This window comes from Podarcis bocagei (assembly GCF_964188305.1).
Source record: "Podarcis bocagei genome assembly, chromosome: 1".
Lineage (NCBI taxonomy): Eukaryota > Metazoa > Chordata > Lepidosauria > Squamata > Lacertidae > Podarcis > Podarcis bocagei.
In genome coordinates, this window is record NC_138125.1 from 77388168 (window position 1) to 77412922 (window position 24755).

The 24755-nt window shown below is 43.5% G+C and overlaps 1 protein-coding gene and 1 long non-coding RNA gene across 3 annotated transcripts in view; one reads left to right on the top strand and one right to left on the bottom strand.

The window, feature by feature from the left end:
* Positions 1-24446, bottom strand: part of LSP1 (lymphocyte specific protein 1) — a 67035-nt gene extending 42589 nt beyond the window's left edge. The window contains exon 1 of the mRNA XM_081205339.1: positions 24220-24446. Coding sequence (XP_081061465.1) covers positions 24220-24296 — 77 coding nt within the window. The 5' untranslated portion in view covers positions 24297-24446. The remainder of the gene's footprint in view (positions 1-24219) is intronic.
* On the top strand, positions 2215-5683 carry LOC308593478. Of its 2 annotated transcripts, none has more exons than XR_014010972.1 (3): positions 2215-2334; positions 3256-3429; positions 5500-5683. It is a non-coding gene; the product is annotated as an uncharacterized lncRNA (long non-coding RNA). The 2 variants fall into 2 exon arrangements; XR_014010973.1 differs by lacking the exon at positions 5500-5683 and adding an exon at positions 4202-4314.
* Positions 24447-24755: the final 309 nt, after the last annotated feature.

The window sequence follows — 24755 nt, forward strand, 5'->3', positions numbered from 1 at the left end:
ATCCTGCCTCCAGCAGTGGAGGTAGAACACAGCCCTTGTGGCAAAGTGGCTGTTGATACCCTTATCCTTCTGGAATTTGTCTCATCATCTTTTTAAAGCCATCCAAGTTGATGGCCACCACTGGGAGCAAGTTGCATAGATTAACTAGGTGTTGTACTAAGAAGTGCTTTCTCTGATATACCCTTAATTTGTCCAACACTGACCTTACTTGGATGTCCCTGACTTCTGAGTGTTATGAGAGACGGATTAACTTTCTCCACCATGCATAATTTTATCTCTATCATGTCTCCTCCTACTTGCTTTTTCTCTGAACTTAAAAGCCCCAGATGTTATATTTTTCTTTCCTCACAAGGGAGTTGCTCTTGGCCCTTGACCCTTTTCTTACTCTTTTCCAGCTCTATGATACCTTTTTTGAGGTGACAACATAGGAGAGAGCTCTGCTATATGTTCAACTAGTGCATGAGTGATGAGAAGCCACTGCTACTCATGGTTCCCCAGAGTCTGCTCACAAAGTGGAAAAAACCAAGTGTGCAACATCAGCTACAGGGAAGTTGCCCTAACGTGTGAGATGGGGCAATTTGCATTATTGCGTAATGAAAAAGCTAGAGGAAATTATAAAATACCCTCTCCCCACAAACCAAATCTTTCCAGTACAATCAATTTGATAGGGATGGTGAAAATAAGACAGGGTCATCAGAAAACTTTGGAGTGGAAAGGCAAGCACTTCCACATACAAATTTGCAGGCATAGATAGCAGAGTCACAGTAGCTCATTCAGGGACCGTGAACTTAGACTGGGCACCTTTTCTATATTACAGTGAGCCAGCCATACATCAAGGGCCCGTCCCCACAATAGTGTAGGCACTGCACCAAATCTGGTACCCTTTTGTTGCCCAACCATGATGAGACAGTGGAACATCCAACAGGGGAGTACTGTCACATTTATGCCCTTCTTATAAGCTTCCTGGAGGCCCCCAACTGGTCACTGGAAGAAGCAGTGCGCTTTCTCAGTGCAAAGAAATTGTGCTACTGGGAACGGAAGAGCAGGGAGTATCCATCATTTCCCATGTACTTCACCTGCTGCATAAAGAAAAAGTCCTGTCTGGGCTCTTGTCTTGACCCGATCCACTCAGATGACAATTGGGCAAAAGCAAGAGGAAGATTTAGCCAGGCCAAGACAATGGTGGCTCTGTGTTGATTGGTGCCATGGTGAAGTTGCAAAGGAAAACAGCATTTCAATCTCTTGCTGATTTCTATTACAAGGAAGTCTTCAGCTAGATTATACTGGCCAATCAAGCCAACTATGCGTTGACGTCAGTGAAGAAGTGTTACGTAGGTCCTCTTTGTTCAGAAACTTTAGGATCCATCATGTGAGATGAGTGGTTCTAGATTGTAAAACGCTTTACCCATCTTCTCCCCATGTGAATCATTGGAACCGTAGTTCTGTGAGGAGAGGCCGGACATCTTGAAACAAATTCTCAGCACCCTCATTGAACTGAACTCCAACAATCCTTTAGAGAAGCCAGGACAGTTATTAGGGCTGCAAGTTTGTTTGTAGATATATCTGAAGTCCTCTGGTCCCTAAAGGAAAGCATTCCTAAGGGCTTTAAATGAGTTAATCTGGAGTGAGCAATTTAAAGGCTGAGGGCAAGGAGTCATAGCATCACTAGCCGGGACTGGAGCTAAATGGAAAAAAAATGGTCCAGTGGTTGGTCACCATGCTCTTATTATAGCCTGGTATGCAGCACAATTCATAGCAAACTGAGGAGGGGCAGAGAGGAATGTGAAAAGCTGACTTTGGTGACAAGAGGGAGGCTGGGAACATGGTTGTCATAGGGGACAGGGTAAGCATGGGCAGGACAAGGCCACTCAGCTCAGTGGCCTTTACCAAAATGATTGCGCAGGCAGCCCATCTGGGTATCACCGTTGTCCCCAATGGTGGGGACAATGTTCTGATGCAAGGGAAGACTGCATGCTGAAACCCCTGATTTACATGGATTGTAGTGACTGGATGTTTATAAAGGAAAATCAGCTCCCTGCAGGAACACTGCACATGCCTTTCTCTGTGACTGCCCCCTCCAACACCTCACAGCTTCTCTTTCCTCTGCCCCCACCCTCATTCCTCAGGCATCATGTAAGTCTCTGTCTGCAATGATATGATAGGTGAACACTTGTATGCTAGCAGATGAGTTTCCAAAGCTAATAGGGCAGTTAGGATCAAGGAGAAGGATCAGTCTGAGTGGCAGTAGGGAGGGGTGGGCAATGGTGAAAGCAGATGGAAGGAGAGAAAAGATAAGTTCTTCTGGGATTTTTGAGGAATGAGTCAGCCATTTAGGTGAGTAGATGCTGCAACAAATGGAGCTGTTTTAGTCCAAACGTTGGGTGAAAGATGCCCTGGCCTGAGCAGCAAATAATTCAGTGTCATAGCCATTAGACAATGGCTTGCTGGTCCCAAAGGTATGCTTATATTTGCCACAAGAGATGAAGAGTGTTACTCTTGCAGTAGTACCACTGTGACTTCCTGTGCTAGGAGTGTCCAAACTTTTTTCAAAGAGGGCCAGATTTGATGAAATGAACATGTAGGAGGGCCATCCAAAAAGTTGTTGAGCTTTTTTAGGATTTTACCCCAGGAAATATACCGCCACAGGGGCCGGGGCTGGGTTAGGCCCCTGAAACAGACTTTGGACTTGCCTGTCATATGCTGTGGTACAGCTGGCAGAAACTATTGTATTGTTACATAGAAAAGAGGGAGATGGAGCAAAGAGACCCTACTTTATCCTCATCCCCTGCCCTCCCAATAGGGCTTCTTAAAATTTAGAACTGCCCAGTGATATGGGGTTATAATTTGTGCACACATCATGTGCCACTACCACACACCTGTGCATTTTCCCCGTGTTACACACATGAGGAAAAGGCATGGCATTTAGAAGCCAAGGAGTGGGAGAAAATCTTCAGAGCTGGAAATTTGACAGCACTAATGAGAAAGAGTGTTGTGTTACTTTCATGTTAGAAACATTGATGAATACTCTGCAGAGGAGTCTTCAGGGAGTGTCTTTGGTGGGGGGGGAGGAGAAACTGGTCCATCTGATCATGGTCTGGGGCTCTAAGGAAGCCTGGACTAAAGTACATTTCACATTGTTATCAGTCACTTTTTACATCACCTAGTATAATGAAATGTTTGCATGATCAGGATTTTTAAATTGCCCTTTTCCCCCTGTAACTACCCACTTTGGGTCTGGGTGCTATTTTTAAAAAGTCCTTCCTCCTGACCACCAAGAGAAGACCACCATCACAATCTTGTGACATGCAGAAGGGAATCAAGACTGCATTCTCCCAGCAGCCAAGAAGGGTTGTGATGAAGGATTGGACTCTGCTGACATTGCCATGAATGTCTCTCTGTTGTTACCCTCCATCCCACAAGGCTAGCCAGGTATTCACCTTAGCTTTCCCTGACCCATAAGATGATACATTTTACTGCTCGCATGTTTATGTACTGCTTAGAGATTTCACATACAGTGGTACCTCGGGTTAACTACTTAATTCGTTCCGGAGGTCCGTTCTTAACCTGAAACTGTTCTTAACCCGAAGCACCACTTTAGCTAATGGGGCCTCCTGCTGCTGCCGCGCCGCCAGAGCACGATTTCTGTTCTCATCCTGAAGCAAAGTTCTTAACCCGAGGTATTATTTCTGGGTTAGTGGAGTCTGTAACCTGAAGCGTATGTAACCTGAGGTACCACTGTATTAAGCTGCTTAGAAATAATTTTAAATAATACAAAATAAAATAATATCCTTCTCCTACATTGAGCTACCATCTCCTGCTGAAACATCCCATTGTCCTCTCTCTAGGCCCAGTCATGTATTAGTTAGGAATTTAAACAACTGTCATGATCACCACAAAAATGTCCCAAACTAGTAATGCACAGAAGCCCCTCAAACAGCCAAAACACACCTCAGTACAAATGACAGGGGAAACCTTATAATAATCAGGCAACCCCCACAGCTAAACAACCCCATGAAAAAGCTAAAAAACTTCATGTGAGGGGTGATGGGGCTATGATACACACACAGGCACCATGCTACAGATTTTAGGATTAGGACAAGAAGCAGTGGTAGATTTAGGCTTCTATTCAGCTAATGTTTACTTGAAGTAGACCCATTGAAATAACACTAAGTGTACCCCACACGAACTTACTCCAAAACAGGGGTACAATGGGAATGAACTCCAAAGCAGGGGTATGTTGCACAGTAAACCATGCAGTGCAAACAGCCAAACTGAGAAGGGGGCCAGTTATCAGTTCACAAGAAAAGAGGAAGGCTTTAAAGGTAAAGAGAAATTTCAAGGGAGGAAGTGAATCAGTCTTTGTGGTGGGTGGGAGGGAGAGAGCCCCAGAGAGGGAAAAGGACACCAGCCTTCATTAATTACACAATCCTTTTGCTATGTGGGGCTGGTTGCAAAATCATCAGAAAGCTAAAACATGTTTGGCAAGAAGAGAGGAAAAAGTTCTAGCAAAAATCAGTTCTGGCTAGGCCTCCTTACAGAGCAGGATGGGCCTGCATATATATATATATATATATGCACAGTATATAAGACCCCAGTATAAACGGATAGCAAAGCAGTCTGGTGGTAGTACATCTGTCACCTGGAAAGGAAACAGATACATTTAGGGTGCTTCTGGTGGAAGCAAATTTTGTTCTATTGCAAACGGGTTGTTCATATATTATTTTTCTGTGTGCAAGTTGGTTTCCACACATTTACCCTCCCCATTCATCTGTTCAATCCCCTGTGCTAATTTTTAGATTGTAAGCTCCATGGGGTAGGGTCCTCTCCTCCTGTGCTCAGTAAATTGCAACACACAGTGATGGTGCCATAAAAATGACAACAACACCAAGGGTGTTATTTGCAATGGCCTCCACATGGAGCTGGGAAAATAGTTTTGACATTGAGTGGCTAACAAATGGCTAAAATAGCAAGTGTCCCCCCCCCCGTCCCCCATTTCAATGAGTGGTTACAGGTGGAGTGTCAATTCTAATGCATATTAAGTGTTGTGAGTGTGGGACTAGAAAGAGTAATTGTTCTGGAATAATTAACACATGTATATGTGACATGTGTGATTATTTGGTTAGCTTGGCAGTGATGGGGAGTGTGTGGCTCCTCCAGATGTTGAACACCAGCTCACATCACCCTCTGCCAGCATGCCAGGGATGATGGAAGGAGGACTACACATTCCCCAACCGTGCTCTGAACAGAGCTGACAAATTACTCCAGGGGAAAAGAGGGGATTTTCAGCTTCCTCTGGCTGAGCAAAGTGCTAGGTATTTCCTCAGTGTGTATGGCGGTCCTTCTCAGATACACATTGGAGCCATCACATTATTCTGGCTAATATTTAACTTTTCTGTGTTTTCCATACTAGTTGATATCTACTCTTTTTCAAGGACATTTTCTCTTCTATGTAATTTGCTAATCTGTTCTCTGTTTATAATTCTACCAATATATCTGCAGGCTCTGCACAGTTCGTGAAGCAAAAATGAAAGTGGTACTACTGTAGATGGATCCACCACTGTACACTGTGATTTGCAGAACAACAACATCTCGCTTTATTGGCCAAGGGAGCCAGCGTACAGCTTCCGGGTCATGTGGCCAGCATGACTAAGCTGCTTCTGGTGAACCAGAGCAGCACACGGAAACGGCGTTTACCTCCCTGCCAGAGTGGTACCTATTTATCTACTTGCACTTTGACGTCCTTTCGAACTGCTAAGTTGACAGCAGCAGGGACCGTGCAACGGGAGCTCACCCTGTCACGGGGATTTGAACCGCCGACCTTCTGATCGGCAAGTCCTAGGCTCTGTGGTTTAACCCACAGTGCCACCCGCGTCCCACACAAAGATGTACCATGGCTTAATAAGCCAACTTAGTGTTGTGCAAAAATGCTGCTCAGTACCTTAGCTGTGATTTGTTTACTGCCAATAAATCACATGAAACCATGATTTGTTTATGCTTACAAACCTTAGTTTGTTTAAACTATGGCATAGTGTCAAATGTAAAGCTAGTACACTTTCTTAACCATGGTTTGCTTTGCCAGACAGACACCAGATGATCATTCAACTACAAAGGCTTGAGCCAAGAGCAGCTAGAAAGCAAACCAAACTCTGGAGAATAAGGAATATGAATTTTACCTATTTTCTATACAAGCGCTCCTACCCTCCATCCAGGCAAAAAGCATCAAAGAATGGTGCAAGAAGGGCTGATGAGGAATGTGGCCTGAGGAGAGTTCTGAGGGCCAAATGAGAAAGGCCTAAAGGGCCACATGTGACTCCCTGCCACTCTCAGACCTGAGGTTCCCCATTCTTGGCTTAAACAAACCAATAGTGTTACATGTATACCAGACTGCCTTGTTATTGGTAAATTAAGATTTCTTAAAACTAAAAAAACCCATGGCACCTTGCTAGAGCAGAATCCCTCTGCAAGCAAGTTAAGATGAAGACATACTTTACAAGAGGTCAGTTGCAAGTCAGCTAAGGCTGCCATACAAGATTGCATGCTCAAAATAACAGTATCACTGAGAGCAGCAGAGCCTTTGGCACGGTGGACAACTTTTCTTTTTTCTCTCCATGAATATATTGGAATATTCGGCTTTTGAAATCTACATCTCCTTATGGAAGTTTTGTAGAAACTGGAATTGGAAATTATTTCTTTTCCTAAAGAGTGGACGTGCTGTAAAGATTTGCTAATTACACATGTCTATCGTCAGGGGGTAGGATCCCATTAAACACAATCCCTTTCATTTAACTAGGGCATTAGGTTAAAGGGCTGAGCGCTTCAAATGATAATCCCCATGAAACTAGAGCTTTAAGAGCTGTATCCCATCCTCATTCTTTCAACAGCACTTGTTTGCAAATACTGTTGCAATTCCCAGGCAGAACAGCTTGGTACTGGGGGCAAGTTTCAATCAAACTGTTACTAACCAAGGGCACAATCACATGAACAAATTCACATAGCCATAGGATTGCAAAAGTGGGAAGTATCTCAACTCATTACACTGAGATGCATTTCTCGATACCCAATAATCCCAGCAGATTACTCTGTATCTACAAAGCTATTGTGTTCCACGCAAAAGACACAGGGACATCATGCTTTGCAAGGAAAAAGCTTAATAAAATAAAGTCCGGTTAGTCAGTTCATAGTAAAGGGAAGAGGAAGACAGCAGGTATGAGTGAGGTATAGCAAGACAGATGTTCCAGTGATATATGCCTCAAACACATGATCTAGGAGTAAATTTAAATATGCAGGTATTGTACCACTTCGGTCTCTAAGCAGGACTGGCACAAGAGAGTTTTCTGCCTGATGCAAAATGGTGCCTCCTTCCCCGCTTCATTCCACGTATAAAAGTGGACTAGACCAGCATCTGAATCCTACCTCAACACTGTGGTACGCATATGATATGTTTGTATCAGCATAGAATTGTGGGTTTGTAGCTCAAGCAGACGCTGTGGAGTCCTCCTGAATATGATTTTTGTTTCACACTTGGATGCATAGTGTTGTCCCGGGAGGACTCAGTGACTCATCTCCTTTGGACAATGGAAGATTGGTTGCCCACAGGTGTTTCAATGTGTAAAATGGAGGAAGAACAGCAGTGTTTGCAAACCACCGAGAGATCTCTAATTGATCTCTAATTGCGAAGAACCGATGATTGTCAAGAAGAGAGTGAAGAGCCTGTCCAGAAGGTTCAGGAATTCCCCCTTGACTGTGGTAATGAAATAAGCCCACTGCAGTCCCTCTGTCATCTTGCAATGACCAGGTATAGACAGGTGTGTTATGTTAGTCCCAGATGATAAAAAGACACAAACTACTGGAATAATTTGGGTATGACCTTCTCCAAATGCTACTTAGTATTCCAGCGCTTTTTGTTTTGTCAATGCCGTTGTGAATGTAATCCTCGCGTGTATGCCATAACAGTCCCCATGTGTACAAAATATGGATGTGCCCTTAAAAGTCTCTGTATTTATTAATATGATATCCAGTGGGCAACTTCTGCTTTAATCTCTGAATGCCTAGCGAAAACTTTTCTATGGCATCAAACTTCTGCAAGCAATTTAAAAAACATCTTTCATAAGAGCTAGCTGGTGGTCTCTGATTTGAAATTTTCACTTGGTGAACCATTTTCATATTTTTATGATATAGTGGGATAAAAATATTTCTTAATTGATTAGTTAGCCATTGTTGGGGTACAGATATGGAGCAATGGGCAGGACAATTGCTGGGAGCAAGGTGTTCCTGTACCCAGCTCAGATGCTTGCCTCCTACAAAAAGTTCTGCATTCAGCAGCCACATTAGGCCCTAGTTCTGGAAAAGCCCGGAGAATGTGAAGAGAAACAGGAGCAGGGAGAGGAGGAAAGATAAGGAAAGGTTTATCAAAGAACCTTGGTGCCACTGAGACTTGCTAATGTGGAGATTTTTTTAAAAAATGAACCCGCTTTGAGAGTTCGCGTTGGCTAAATTACTGCAAGTGACTTTAGTTTGGGTCTGTGACAAATTGAGGTAGAGGGAAAAAACGCATACTTGTGGCCACTGCCCAGGCAGTCAGGAAAACTCAATGTAAATATTTTCATAGCAAGTCTGAACAGCTTTGTGCGGCCTGCGAGATGAGAATCAGTTTGTCCCTCAGCTCTCCTATAGAACTGGGAGAGAGGCATGAGAGGTGGAGAATTAGGATTTCAAGGCATATATTTCTCACCCCCTCAGACATTTCCTTCCTCTTTCCACAACCTCTACTCCATCAAACTTTGCCTGCCATGCCCATCCCTAGCCTAACATCCATCTTTGGAGTTCTGGAATAAAGCTCCTGGTACCTCATCCAACTTGTGATGAAGCAACATGTTACATTTAATTTCTGACAGGCCCTTTCTTCCTTATGAAATCTTAAAAATCCTCACAAGAGAGATGTTGACTTTGAAGAACAGGTGGTGGGAGGAAAGACGCCATAAAGAAGGACTCTTGAAAGAGTGTGATATAGTCAATTTATACAAGACAAACAGCATTGAACTGAAAATAATCTCTATCCATTATGGTTTAAAGTTTTTATTACAGTACTCATTGCCTCGCTGATGGTTTTTCCTACCTGTCCTGTTAATATTTGGAGGGGGTATTCAAATTTCCAAAATACTCAATTTTCATATCACATATATTAAAAAAAGAATTTCCTTTTCTTTGCTTCACAGTCAAGTAATCATCACCTCAATATTCTCTCTTTGTAGGCTTCTCCTCATTCTTGCCCTCACCATCTTTCATCAATATCAGGGGCGGCTAACATGTGGCAGGAGTTTTTGGACCACAATTGCCCTCAGCCCCAGCCAGCATGAGACCAATGGCTGGGAATTAAGAGACTGTACTTATTAGGGTCTGTACAAAAGCTCAAATAAGCACACATCAATCAGGGTTGGGGCCATTTGGTGTGGTCCATGCATTCATTCTCCTTGCTTTGCCATCTGCACAGCACTTATGGTAATTTATCTAGAAATATATTGTTTTCATTTAACTGAAATGTTAGGTGTCCCTTGTAAGATTTTCTATCTTATGCAGGCATAAAGTTCTGTAATATTTGGATCCCCTAGATCAGAGTTGGCCATTATGGACCCATCAGATGTTGTGAATTTCCACTTCCACCCAAGCTGGTCAGGGATGGTCGGAATTCCTTCCTGTTTGCTTCCTCCTTTTGTTTTACTTTGCTTTTGAAAGTGTTTGAAAGTGTTTTGTGTTTTCCTCTCTTTATTTGTATTTTCAGAACAGTTGGAAGGGGTAGCATTTTAGTTGATAAAAAATAAACAGATGTTTATAGTGTTTTTTTCTGATTGCATGGTTTTTAGAGAGAAGAAGCTTTCCTTTCAGAAGTTTGAAAGATAATTGGTATGCTTCTGCCATCTATGTTATGTGTATGTGATACATGAAAGTCAGAAAAGAATTGCTATCACTTGCTTTCCAGAACAGGGACCGTACTGGTCTTTTGTACTCAAAACATGAACACAACAATCCTCCTTATAGTCATATCAAAACCAATAGACTTTCTTCTATGCAGAATTGGAATTTTTAACGTGAGGTCATCACAGTGAAAATTGAAGCAGTAGCTTTTATTCTGGATAAATTAATCCAGAGCATTTCTGTCTCTGGCACTGCTCATCATCAGGTCAGGCTCCGCCCACTGCCAACATGCACCCCCAGACCAATGACCCCCTGAGGAAATGTGGCCACCAGCAGAAAAAAATGCTTGTCTAACCTTGTTTTAGAGTGCACACTTTTGAGGCATGGGTTCTGTTCGGCTCTGTGTTCTGTGCAGCACCGAGCATGCTTTCACTAATTATATGATAAACGGTAATGGTAGCAATATCATGTATATGATGTACTGAACATGCTCAGAAAGAGATCTCATGAGAGTTTGCAAAGCAAATTAGGCTCACAGCTTGATCTTTATCATGCTGGAGTGAGGAAACCCTTCTGTTTACTTGGAGGGCCACATCGTCCTTGAACCTCAAAAGTCATTCTGTTGATTTAGTTTCGAAAGATCATCCTGTAGATGAGTCACTCCTTTGGACCCCATTTTTTCAAAGTTAGGTAAGATTAAGTAAGGTTACCAGGGAGTTGCTGTAACTTTAGTGAGGACAGTGTCCTTCAGGAGCTTCCAAACTAGCATTCAGCCCAAGCATTACCACCGCTATTGGGGCAAAAGTACGGGAGCAGCATAGAATCATAAAGTTGGAAGGGATCATGAGGATCATCTAGTCCAACCTTCTGCAAACACTCAGCTTAATCACGTTGTTGACAGCTAGATGCAGCCACTACCTTGGCACAGCAAGGAACACAAGGGAAATTCTTAAGCAGCTGGTTCAAGCCTCCTTAATGTCTAATCCAGGGATCAGCAAGGTTTACCACGCCTGGGCCGGTTCACTCCAGCAGAGATCCCTCCATGGGCTGGATCACACATGCGGTTGCAATTTCCGGTGTCGGCGTCTGCACAGATGCGATTTTTGGCATCTCAGCATGCGCAGACGTGATTTCTGGCACTGCAGGAGCGAGTCCCCGCACTGTGCTGGTTTAACACAGCGCACGGGGACTCGCCGAGTGGGCTGCTCAGTTCGGGGGTGGCTCGTGGGATGGTTAAACAACCCCCATGGGGCACTTGTGGCCCATGGGCCTTAGGCTGCCTACCCCGTCCTAATCCATCCTTGTTAATTCCTTGTGGGTGATTGAGGTGTGGGACAGGGCAGACTCCATGTGTCTTATCTAAAATATTCCAAGGAAGGAGTAGAATACCTTGTTACTGAATAAGTCCATGAATGTGCTCTGAAAAAGTAGGAGAGGGGGGTAAGGAATCCATCCGTTTTTATTATTTTATTCATATGCCCTGAAAAAGTAGAGGGAAGATCCACCCCCTTTTACCAGGTTTCAGCCATTGTAGCTGAACAGCAAAGAACTTGAAAAGTGCTAAAGGTTATCTAATCCACATTAAGTGATCTTGTCAACAAGACCTCAAGAGTACAATGCAGGAGATAGGAAACTGTTTTCTTTCTTTCTTTAGGAAAACAGGAACCGCTTAATGGCAGATATAACAGCACAGCCACAAATTGTGCTTTCTGAAATTAAGATTCCCCTTTGGAAGTGAGTCAGAAATGGAGAGTTTGCCAACAAGGTATAATTTTTCTCCAGAGATCCAGAGCAGCCACCACATGCACTGTCTTTAATGAAAACTCCCATCTGTGGGACAAGAGCTACCTTTCTCTCTCCCTCTAATCATCTCATGTATGAAAATGGGAAAGAACATATTTCCACACAGTTTGGAGCAGGCTTCCTCAACCTCGGCCCTCCAGATGTTTTGAGACTACAGTTCCCATCATCCCTGACCACTGGTCCTGCTAGCTAGGGATCATGGGAGTTGTAGGCCAAAAACATCTGGAGGGCCGAGGTTGAGGAAGCCTGGTCTGGAGTGTTATAAAATGAATCACACATATGGGTGTTTAGAAACAGACCAGAAAAACATACTGGAAGCTTATGGATCACAGAAAATATCTGTGATATTAGCATTTATACAAACAGATTGTACTGACACAAACCACAAATGAACAAACATGCAGGTTGTTGGAACAAAGATCATGGCAGCTTCACTCTTCCCCCACTCCCCCTGCTACTACGCTACCTGGGGCTAAGCCATGGTTTGGCTGAGCATAATGTCTGAGCCTGGCCTCAGGGTTTGTCTCACTTCAGGTGAACTGTGAGTCTAGGTTCAGAAATACTGCTAAGCCAAACAATGGCTTAACCCAGCTTAGCAGGGGGACTGGGGGAAGAGTGAGAGTAAGAGTCACAACTGTTGTTGCACCCAGTTTTGACTCTGGTTCCACCCACCACTGGCATGCAGCCCATGGAAAGTTGTCCATGGGGAAATTTGACCCTTGGGCTGAGAACAGTTTCAGACCCCTGCCCTAAGAGATGTTTTTCCCCATGGCAGGACCAAAGTGATGGAATCTGGTGCCAGTGACCATATGTCGTGAAAGTGGACAGTATATGTTAGCATGCTAATTTTCTCAGAACAATTTTCCTTCCTTCCTCTCTTCCTTCCTTCCCTCCATTCATTTTTACATGAAGTGAACCAAAATGAAAGTGAGAAGCTGGATAAGGAAATTATTGTTGTTATTTGTAGGGAGGGACTTGTTTCGTGCTTTCTGATCAATAAAACCATAAGCTACCAACAACACTAACAAAATGTTTCATTGGGAAACTGGAATCTGTCCCATCAATTCTCTGGATGCTGCAGTGATCAACTGCTGACAGATTCTGCCCTCCTCCCACCTTATTTTACTGTTAAATGCCACCCCAGTCTCTGAGCAGTGCAAGATTCTAGGAGTTACTGGTGCTTACCCAGGTTTTAGTTTCCCTGGAATGAGGGGCAGCAGAGACTGTGGTGTCTTTAGGATATATGGCTTATTTACACACACATATATAATATATGGAAGTGGGAGCTGGACCATAAAGAAGGCTGATCACTGAAGAATTGGTGCTTTTGAATTATGGTGCTGGAGGAGACTCTTGAGAGTCCCATGGACTGCAAGCAGATCAAACCTCTCCATTCTGAAGGAAATCAGCCCTGAGTGCTCACTGGAAGGACAGATCCTGAAGCTGAGACTCCAATACTTTGGCCACCTCATGAGAAGAGAAGACTCCCTGGAAAAGACTCTGATGTTGGGAAAGATTGAGGGCACAAGGAGAAGGGGACAACAGAGGACGAGATGGTTGGACAGTGTTCTCAAAGCTACCAGCATGAGTTTGACCAAACTGCGGGAGGCAGTGGAAGACAGGAGTGCCTGGCGTGCTCTGGTCCATGGGGTCATGAAGAGTCAGACACAACTAAACAACTAAACAACAACAACATATAACCTGAGCCTAAGTTGGACAGGTTCACATTATGAACACCCCAAGAAGGTCTTGCTTCTTCCCTAGCCACAGCCTTGGATTCCAGCAGGAATCAGGCATGGCTCTGTCTCTCAGCTGCCCAGCCTGCAGTCTGCTTCTAACTTCTAGCTCACACCACTCTGGTCTTTGTCCTTCTAACTACCAGAAAGTTGAAGGATGGGGGCCCACCCACTTCCTCCCTAGCACAGAACCACATCCTTTGTTACCTTAACGGCTCGTACTTAGGGGGTAAGTAGAAGCTGACCTAGCTATTCCAGTAACTGAATCTTTCATGAGATTTTAACCCTTGCTGGATCCAGGAATTAGAAGGGACTCTGGCTTATAGCTTACCCACCCCGACCCACAACAATCCTTTAGCTCCTTAATGCACTTTAATGCCTGTTGCTGTTTAGATCTGCACAGTTCCTCAACATGTGAGCTCTAACATAGTGAAGCATAGGACTGAATTTCAGGCTCACAAACAGCCCCACACCCTGAGTGCAGGACATCACATGTGATATCTACCCTTGGCCCACCCTTCCTTTGAAAGACTGTGCATGCAGGAGATACACGCACCATTGCACATGACTTCTGTGATACTGAGGGGTGCAAATCCAAGGCAAACCTGCAACCTGTTCCTGTGTCTGCTTGCACAAATGGGCATAAACACAGATACACAATGAACCAGATTTATGTTTTAAAGATGCAAGAACTAAGGTGCACCGCTGGGCTATCCTCATGTAACTGCCTTGGTTCTGAAGTGTGTGTGTGACAGTGACAGCAGTATAAAATACAACTTTATGTAAAATGTGTGCAAATACTTCAGAAATAAGGCAGCTGCTCTTCATGAATCCCTACTGAAGTGCCTAAAGCATTTTGCCTTCATCCATCCAAAGAATAGTAAAAAAAGAATTAGCAGCAACTGCAAATCCGCAGCACTCTCTGTTTATTGTGCAAGAAATGCACATTTTGTTTCTCCTTTTGCTGTGTCCTCACGTCTCCCCTCAAGGTTGCGTTTCTATTACGAAGATAACATATTTTCAAGATCTCAGCGCTGGGAAAATGCAGCCCTCTCTCCAGATAGTGCAATTGTCGCTATTATGGGTTCAGCTGTGTGGAGTGCAGTTGTGCAGTTTGCACCGGCCATCTCTTGAATATTATTTGTGATGCAATTAATGAGGAGTGATAGCACCACAGCCTTGCCATAGATCTCTGCGTGCTCAGTCTTCACAATCTGACATGATGATGAAATGCCCATTGTGCTGATTAGGTGCAATTAATGCCTCTTGGCCCTGATGTGGCTACTTTTAAAATGAGAAATGATGGCACGGTGAAGGCAGGTTCTTGTCACTGCCTAATGCAGTCAGTAGACGACAAAACAGATTTGACTTTTAGTTTGTTTATTGATACTTTCCTTTTAGTAGCTGGGGGCAGCTTTTTCCTGTGTGGGAAGAGGGGACCAGGTGGGGGACAGGACTTTTGCTCATTATGACTCTTTCCCTCCCCCCTCTTTTAATCGCATCAAATCTCCAGAGAGCCCCCAGCAGCCCTACCCATTGTAAGAAAGACAACTCCAACTACTGAAGCCCAGGATTAAGATGCTCAAGGAACTGCCTTGCACATCTGGTGTGCATTAAGATGGATACATTGACAAAGAAAATATACTCCAATCTGAAGCAAGAATGGGGTTAACCCCTTCCCTTCAGGGCTGAGAATGGCATGTCAGAGGGAACAACCCTAGCCTTATGGTGAAGGCAGTGAGCTGGGAATGGGGAAGCTGGCCTTCAGCTTCTAGCTCTTCCCCCCAACACTGAATGGATTTTGCTGAATATATCAAACCTCAGTCTCAAAACGTCTAGTTATCTGAACTCACTGTCAGTGGCTTCACGCATTGCAGAAATTCTCCCACCGCCGCCTCCATCTGGGTGAGATGGCAACTCTTCATTTTATTACGTTTAAATCCTACCCTTCTTCTAAGGATTTCAGTGTGATTTATATGGTTCTCTCCTTACAACAGCGATGGAGAACCAGTGGCTTTCCCAGTGCTGTTATACTGTACTTCCTCTAACCCCTGGTGATTGGCTGTGCTGGCTGGGGCTGACAGGATTAGGTATCCCATCCCTGCCTTACAACAACCCTGTCAGGTAGGCTAGGCCAAGAAATGGTGACTGGCCCCAAGGTCATGCAGTGAGCTTCGCAGGTAAGTGTGGCTTTGAATTTAGATCTTCGTGGCCTAACACTCTAACCAATACATCAAGGTAGTTTCAGGAGGCTAATTTGTGCTATCATTTTGGAAGCTTGCAAGGCCACCATAACTCGACTTTCCCTTTAATTTTGATGCCATTATTCATTCTGGTAATTTCTCGGGCATGTGATGAGACAGCTGCTGGCTCCATTCAAAGCAGCCTTGGAATGTTTTCCAGGAATTTACCAGCACGTACAGAGAGAATTCTTTACCTATTATGCTCTTTTTTAAAAGTGCACATCTTAAAATCTAAAGTCATACACTTAAAAAAACATAATGGTATAAAAAAAAATTACATGCATCTACATCAGGAATGCTCCTCAGTAAGCCGGGATTGACTGTGGCTCCCTGTTGAGAGCAGAAGATAGCAGCCCCAGGTTTGCGGCAGCATAATGTGTAAAGCAGTCCTAAGAACTGGGTGTGGATGTGGATATGGAAAGCCCCTTCTCAGGTCTGTGTAAATCCATCACCAATCATTAACCCTCTACCTAGCAACAACCATGCAGTGTTACTGACAATCAAATATACTCAGTGTACATTGGAAAGTACTGCATGAACATTACAAATAACAACATGGAAGGATGTCGCCTGCCACATAAGGGTGCATTTAGAAAGCTCTTTCATCATGCCCAAAATGGTCAGAAGATGTCAATTAATGTTGACAACACTGGGAGGGGGGATGGATATGTCAATCAGAGCCCAGCTGTAGCTTTCTATAAGCTAGATACTCCCCCCGCCCAGCAAAATGAATCTGTGTTCATTTCAGAATTCACAATACTAAACAGTTATCTTCTTCAGAATTTAGTATGTGGCCAACATTGCTCCTTGTCTATCTCTGGATGTGTCATATTCATACTTTAAATACTCTGGGCCAGTGTGCAGAAAGGTTCAGCCATATACATGCCAGAGGATGGCAATATTCCACACATTTTGTAACAAGAAAATAGGCCTTGGTATGGTTCCCATTGGGGAGTTAAAACAGTATGAAACCCACTATGTTTTAATATCAAGCTAGACAAGGAGCCTTCATATTCTATGGACTTAATGTTCTCTTGTCATTCTCTGAGCAGCTCTCTAGGGCTGCCATACGTCCAGATTTTCCTGGACATATCCAGAATACTGCAGTCAGCAGCAGTGTCCAGGTGGAAATCAGGATTAAATGTCCAGGGAAAATCTGGACGTGTGGCAGCACACAGCAGCAGTGCCGTTTTTTGCCGCTTTCCCATAAAAATAGCTCAAAACTGGCATAGCTCAACAACTTTTCTGTCCAGATTTTCACTGTTTTAAATATGGCGACCCTATCTAAACTGTCTCCAGAAAATAAAACATTTTAGCAGTCTTGTGAAGAGCTGGAAAATGGCAAAGCAGAGCCTGCCCCCTTGAGGGCAAGCAAGAAAATACATATGATTTCTGACTGCTTAAAATGTACATGTCCCTCAGGCAGAATGAATGGTTTCCCCCCATGTGTGAAACAGAACAGTCTCAAAGATTTATAGCCATGGTGCAGATTTCTCTAAATACACATATTTTGGCATAACCATAGCCTGTATAGTTGTGCACATGGCCATTTAATGTATGTCGAGAAGCAAAACATGAAATCAGACTGGGGTGCAAGAGCTAGCAAAATCCTATGCATAATTGAGAAGTTTGTTCCACTGAGTGCAATGGAGCTTTCTCACAGGGAGCAGTGTTTAAAATCACATCCATAATATGACTGCATATGGCGGATCTCCTGTGCTGTTTATTAACTTTTCTAAAGCCAACACACTAGAATTTTAAAAAAAGAAAGTAAATAGTTGCTATGACTGTCTAGTTTAATCAAAGCAGGAACAATCTGTTCCAGAAAAGAGTTCTGTTCTACAGTGTGCATGTTCATGATCTGCACTCCCTTGTGCTACTGCAATAAAACACTAAGCCATGAGTGGAGAACATTTGGCCTCCAGATGTTGCTGAACAACTCCCATCAGCCCTGACCATTGGCCATGCTGGCTAGGGATGATGGAAGTTGGAGTCCGGCTACATTTTGAGAGCCAAAAATTCCCCACCCTTGCGCTCAGTCAAACCATGGGTAAGCATGAATATGCATGAATATGCAAATATATGAGTACTCAGAGCAAAAACTGCAACCACTTTCCTGCTATGGTTCCCCAGCGGTTACAATTCTACTACTCAATACTAAGCAGTCATTTCCTGTTTAGAAAGTGGCTAGGATTTTACCTGAGCCATTCAGCATAGGATTGTTTCATATATGGCCACAAGTATGGGGGAAAGGTGAGGCTTACACAACTCACTGCACAGGGACATTAGCCAAGCCCCCTTCCTCATGGCTTTCAAGTGTGCTCAGAAAACCTACTTAACTGTTTTGTCTTAATGTAGCCCTGTTTTAAAATTGTGTTTGAATTTTATTGTAGCAGTGTGATACTGTAAGCTACTTAGTGAAAACGTTTTTGCTTTGAAGAACAGGGAATAGGTACCTAATTTAGATCACTCAGAAGATATGCTGAACAAAACTATTCTGCAATCACATCAAACAGGAAAGTGCTTGCAGTTGTTTTAGACAAGATCGTGGTTGGAAACAATCTCATATCCTCTTCCTGCATGCCCTGCCTCTTCTTCCTTCCACTCCCTTGGTGGATGCTCCTTTTTTGAATTTAGATTGTAAGCTCCATGTACATCAGTGAAACCATATAAATGATAATGATAATAGTAATGAGTTCAGTGTTGATGTTCCTGTGTTCTTCTGCAGGTTTTCTTGCGATTATGCTCAATGAATTTTCCTTTTCTTTTTGCTCTCTCACTCTCCAGTGGTATCTCTCCCATTTGCTTCTAGGTATGTTGGTATAACTTAGGTGCCATATACTTGGTATACTTGTGTCTGTCATTTCCTTGGTAAGGCATGTGTTTTTACGACCACCACTTCATTTCAAAGAATTGTAGAGTTGGATGGGACACCAAGAGTTGCCTAGTTCAACCCCCTACAATGCAGAAATCTCAACTAAAGCATCCACGGCAGATGGCCATCCAACCTCTGTTTGAAAACCTCCAAGGACGGAGAGTCCACAACCTTTCAAGAGAGTCCATTGCACTGTCGAACAGCTCTTGCCATCAGAAAGTTCTTCCTGATGTTTAGTTGGACTCTCCTTTCTTGTAACTTGAATCCATTGGTATGGGTCCTACCCGCCAGAGCAGGAGAAAACAAGTTTGCTCCATCTTCCATGTAATGGTCCTTTAGCTATCTGAAGATGGCTATCATATCTCCTCTCGATCTCCTCTATTTCAATTGTTTGATTATTTCAACAAAGGTCTCATGAAAACACACTCCTTTCCTGAAGCCATGGAAGAATACTGTTCCTCCTGAACTTCAGTTGTCTACATAACCTTCATCTGGGAAGCAATCCACCCTGTGTGTTGCTTGGACAAATACCCATGCACGGTTCATTTTAACACTGAAGAGGTTATCTGTGTGATTTATATGCATGTTCTGCATATCTCCATGTGAAACTCTCTTGAAGATCTGCAGGGCATGCAAAATTACATGCAGCACCAGCCTATGCACGTTTACTCGAAAATAAGTCCACTGAGCCTTACATTTCTGGTAGGTTTGCTTATTAAGGAGGACGAAGAATGCCAGATTGTAGGGGACTATCAAGTCTATTGTTAAAAATGTTGTATTGTATCCTAAGTTGGTAGAATCCTGTTCCAGATTTCTTTTTGTAATGATTGTTTTTTCTTTTTAATTGCAAAAGATATTAGACATATATTGAATATCACAGTGGGTTATGCTATTAGTTTATATTTTATGGTGCTTTGAGCTGTGTAACACTTCTTCGTTGTACTGTTTGTATGAGTTATGTTGGCCTTTGCTAAAGCAACAACAACGAAAGTTTGGATTTGCTAGGTATCTTTCACATCAAAGTCTGAACGAATCAAGAGAAATGAATCAAAATTCACATTCTCATTAGTTGCTACTATCTCCCTGCCTTTGTTAGTCTAGTGCTGTTGCAATTTCCAGGAAATACTTCAGGCTTAACAAAGCAACACTTATCTCAGTGTGTTTCTCAAAGGACCTGAACTACATAAGTCAGACATTTTTCAGAAGCTTGATAATGAGAATTCTTTTCTCTTTGCTTTCAGGGGAAAGCTCCGGAAGATTGATCAAAGTGATCAAAAGTTTTTGTGACTGTAACTAAATAGTTTTTACAGAGAGTGTTAGACTGATTCTCAGGAGTGCCCACATCCCCTTGTCAGGCACTTATAAAATCACTATCATGCTAATTGTTAACCAAGACATGACTGGAATTTTGACTGCACAAAGAAAAGATTTTTTTAAAAAATGAAGGGAAAATCTAAAGCAAATAAAGAGTAGGAAACTGCATACTTTAAATGGACTGATAACTGGTTTCCTTGTAAGCTGTCATCATACATTGTGTCTCACTGCAACAGTCAAGCTGTATTTCAGCTTTTCCTTTTGTTCACTCAAGTGAACAAAATTTCACCGAATTTTCACCAGGTTTTTAGTACAGCCACACACGTTTGAGTTATACATAGATATACATAGAGCTGCAACTCCTCTGCCCCACCCTCTGGAATGCAGTTCCAGGGGTCCAGAGATACCTCACTAGATATCAGCTTTCCCAGACAATCTCCTTCCAGTGCTGGATATTCTTAGCAATTGCTGTAATCTTACTTAGGACTCTCCAAGTCTCCTCTAAGGGATCTAGAGAATTCAGGACAGCTGAGGATGAACGTGGCAAAGGAAGGGATGGAGCCTGCTGGCACAGCAAAGCTTGCCTTAATCGATGACCATACATGGGCAGCCTCTGAGCTTTGTAGCGCACTGGAAACGAGAAGCCTGAGTAGGAAGGCAACCTTGAAGGTTGTGCAAGGATAGTTGATTGTGTCTGTAAGAAGCTATTTTCTAGTGATGTACCTCCCAGCTTCACAACAAGAGAGGTGCTAGCCTGCCTCGTAAGATAGCCTGTACTTACGTCAACACAGTGTGCATGTTCTTTTATTGTACCAGCTTTAGTGGGTGCAAAAAGAAGTGGCTGGTTATAGGTTGGTACCAACTGCAGGAAATGCATCTTGCCACTAGTTTCGGAAAGAATCCAGTGTGCTGCATTTAAGCTTTGAAGTCCTCTGTTGCTTAGGAGTGTGTTGTCCAAAGGACTGTCTACCTTACAAATGTGTCTGGGCTTTAAGATCTTTGTCAGAGCTCCTTTTCTGGGTAACTTCAGTGAGGGCTTTTTGGGTGGTAAAGGTAAAGGTACCCCAGACCGTTAGGTTCAGTCACGGATGACTCTGGGGTTGTGCGCTCATCTTGCTCTATAGGCCAAGGGAGCCGGCGTTTGTCCACAGACAGCTTCCCGGTCATCTGGCTAGCATGACTAAGCCGCTTCTGGTGAACCAGAGCAGTGCACCAAAACACTGTTTACCGTCCCACCTATTTATCTACTTGCACTTTGACGTGCTTTCGAACTGCTAGGCAGGCAGGAGCTGGGACTGAACAATGGGAGCTCACCCCGTTGCAGGGAATCGAACCGCTGACCTTCTGATCGGCAAGCCCTAGGTGGTGGTGGCCTGCTTATAGAATGCCATCCCTGGAGAGGTCTAGCTGGCACCTTCGTTGCAGTGTTTTGTGTTGGCCAAATGCACAGGAAAGCATGGCATAAAATTGTGCAACGCAACCATCGCATATTCCCCAGAAAACAAATCAGATTGAATACTCCATATGTAGCCAGCATCATATAAGCTCCCGCAGCATCACCCTAAAGTTTTTAATTGGTGATATCAAGGAACTAACGGAAAGGCAAATTCTGAGAGAAATGTGAAGGGCTTTTGGTGTTTTTTATGGTGAGATATCAACATGCAGGAATGGCCCCATATCGTGCCAGGGGAGGGGGAGGTAGGGATATAACATATGAGTTTCAATAAATTATCCTTGCCTATCCTGTAAAGCTGCCTGTGACAAAATGCAAGTATGCTGAGGAGCACTGTTATTTGCTTCAACAAAACTTTATAGCAACAATTCAAGGGGAAAGAGGAACTGCACTAAGCAAACCCTGTGGTTACTCTAAGAGGAAATATGCTGTTCACAGATTCAGTTTCAAGAAAGAAGAGGAGGAGGAGGTTATAACGAAGAGCCATTTTCATCCTTGCAGATCCTTTCTTGGCATTTTGTGCAGAAGGGAATTGAGTGACTAGAAAAGAGCCTTGAGTCTTGCAATCAAGGGAGTGGCTAGGTGAATGTCTGAGTCCTGCAAAGACTTCCTCAGCGATAATTCCTAAGTGGATTGCAAAAATGAGGCTCTGTGACCAATTCGCTACATCACATTTTCAAAATGCAAGGGGTGGGCGTGGATGCAGAGGCGAAATGCAACATAAGAAGCAGAAGTCAAAGGCAGTTAAAATAACTCATTCCTTGAGCTACTCACCATCTTTAAAATAGATTATGGTTGTCACTTTTCATTTTGGCAAATGTTCTCAAGCTTACATGGACCCATTCATCTTTAACAGGCCTCAACCACTATTTTGTTCACTCAAATCCATCAATTTAAAACATCAATCCAAGGGGAAGACCATTTTCTACTATTTGCACTGAGGCTTATAGGAGTGTGCTTATAATTCTGTGCTGATTTTTGTCCCTTATTCCAAATTTTTTAAGAGGTCTAATTTTTATAGCAAGGTTAAAGCAGCTGCGGGCACAGGGCTGTCTCCACTAACTAACTGTCCAAAAATGTCACCTTACATGTGTTTGCAGTGAGCCATAGGTCTGTGCCTATGTCATTAGCATGTCACCAAAAGCAATCCCAAGTCAAAACTGCCAACTTAGAAGAAGTGCCAACATGGCTAAAGAATAAACTGGCTGCATGTGAACAGACTTCCATTGATATGCAGTGATTTTCACTTTTATGATGAAGGGAAATAAGCAATTCCCCCTAACTCTTGCAAAACATGAATCAAGCATAGCCTTTTTATCCCTCAGTGCTGTTGGTGCCAACAGCAGCGTTGCTTCTGGGGCAAATTCTGGCTTGCAGTGTGGAAGGAGAGGAGCTGCTTTCATCAAGACCACGGTGCAAGGGGAAATAGTAAAATAAAAATCCCCCACTGCATGCCACAGTCTCAATCCTGATCTGCTCCCCCTACCTGTGTGTTATTTTACTTCCTCCACCACCCCGCCACAACCACATGGCTCCCTTTTTTGATGCTGAGAAGATACAACCTTTTTTTATTCAGGTTAATACTTAATGCTGAACAATACTGGGGTTTTTTTTTTAAAAGGAAGGGAGGGAGGGAGGGAGGGAAAGAAGGAAAGAAGGAAAGAAGGAAAGAAGGAAAGAAGGAAGGAAGGAAGGAAGGAAGGAAGGAAGGAAGGAAAGAAAGAAAGAAAGAAAGAAAGAAAGAAAGAAAGAAAGAAAGAAAGAAAGAAAGAAAGAAAGTCATAGCCTAGTCTCCCCAAATGTGCAGGTAATGTCAGGGGCATCTCTGAAGTCCTGGAGTCTGAACTCTGTAGCTGATATGAAGCATTTGGAAGAGTGGAGATGCATGGCCACATCACTTTGGCACTTGAGATGTGCTCTGAAATGTACAGATTTCCATCTTCTCATCCCCATTATTATTAGAGCCAAACTAGACCTAATGGCAGCAGTTCCATCAATGCTTGGGTGGGGAGTACAGAACCCTTCCCCTTCCAACAACTTAGCGTCTCTGCAGCTCCTCCCTCCCTCCCCCCCCCACTTTTCCACAAGTATTTCATGCTTCCCAGTATTAAGAGTCCTGCTTGAGGTGGGGGATGCAGCATCAAGAGGGAACAGATTTTTGGGGTGGGTCCTACCATGCAGTGGGGTGAAGTGGCTTGCTTTTGGGGGGGGAGCAGGCATTTGGTGCCTGAATGGCACAACAAAACCTGAATGGCACAACAAAGCCTTGGCAGCAGAGGGGGATTTTCATTGGGGCTATGCTTAAGGCAACAAAATGCCTTGAGTTGCTGCTATAGATTATGATAAGGTAAGCCATGGATGAGGGGAGGGTTCTGCGCTCCTCGCCCACTTGTCCCATTTTGTTCCTTAAGCTAGACTTCCCACCTTTTCACATGACTGAGGCAGGTCAAGATTTAATATCTACTCTCATCACATCAATCTTAGCCCTAATACTCAGCATTTATATAGCACCTTAAGTGCGTTCAAAGCACTTAATCATCCTACCACACCCAAGCACTTTCACATGGTGAAGCCATACTTCAACAAGAGCATCCCAGCTCACACTTCTCACCACTTCTATGCTAAAACCATTTTATTATTATTATTATTTTGCAATGACTCAGAAACTCATCCATGTGAAGCATGAACAAGTTCCCCCAAAGTAGTCAGCAAACCTGGTCTCCAGATCTCCCACCGACTGATCTCTTTTTAGATAAGCACCTCCCCTTTCCTATCTTCCTTTTTTCACTTTGCTAACCTTGAAACTGCCACAAGACATGAGGAGAATGACAAGCCAAAATCTATCCTGTTGAAGCTGAGACATGCATCAAGGGCCTTCCTTACCTTTGTGTCTCATCTTCAGCCCCTTCTTCCACCTCAATCTCGCAGTCAACGTCCCTCAGACATTCCGCATCAGCCATTTTCTTTGCTTGCGAAGAGTGCAATTGAGTCAACTGGCTCTGTAGATGGTTTTGTAAGAACACCGAGCAAGCAGTTGAGCTCTCCCCACTCTTCCTGTATTGACTCTAAAGCCAGCAGCACCGGATATCATGTAAGGCTGAAGGTGCGAGTTTGTTTTTCACTCAGAAAGAACAGCAACAAAAAAAAAAAGAGGAACAAATTTCCCCACCCACCCTAAGATGCATGCCGCAAAGGGGAAGAAAGAATGATAGCAGTTTGAAGAAGAGTCTTTGTCCTTAAATCAAGCTGAACCTCACAAATGTTGCATCAGCAGCCTCTGTTCCTACATGTATGGATAACTCGTATTCTCTCTCTCTCTCTCTTAGTCTTATCTATGTTTTGTCTATGTTAGGATCCTTAGAGCAAATAGCAGGGCTGGGAGATTGGGCAGTTGCAACACTGCTTCAGCAAGTATCTAC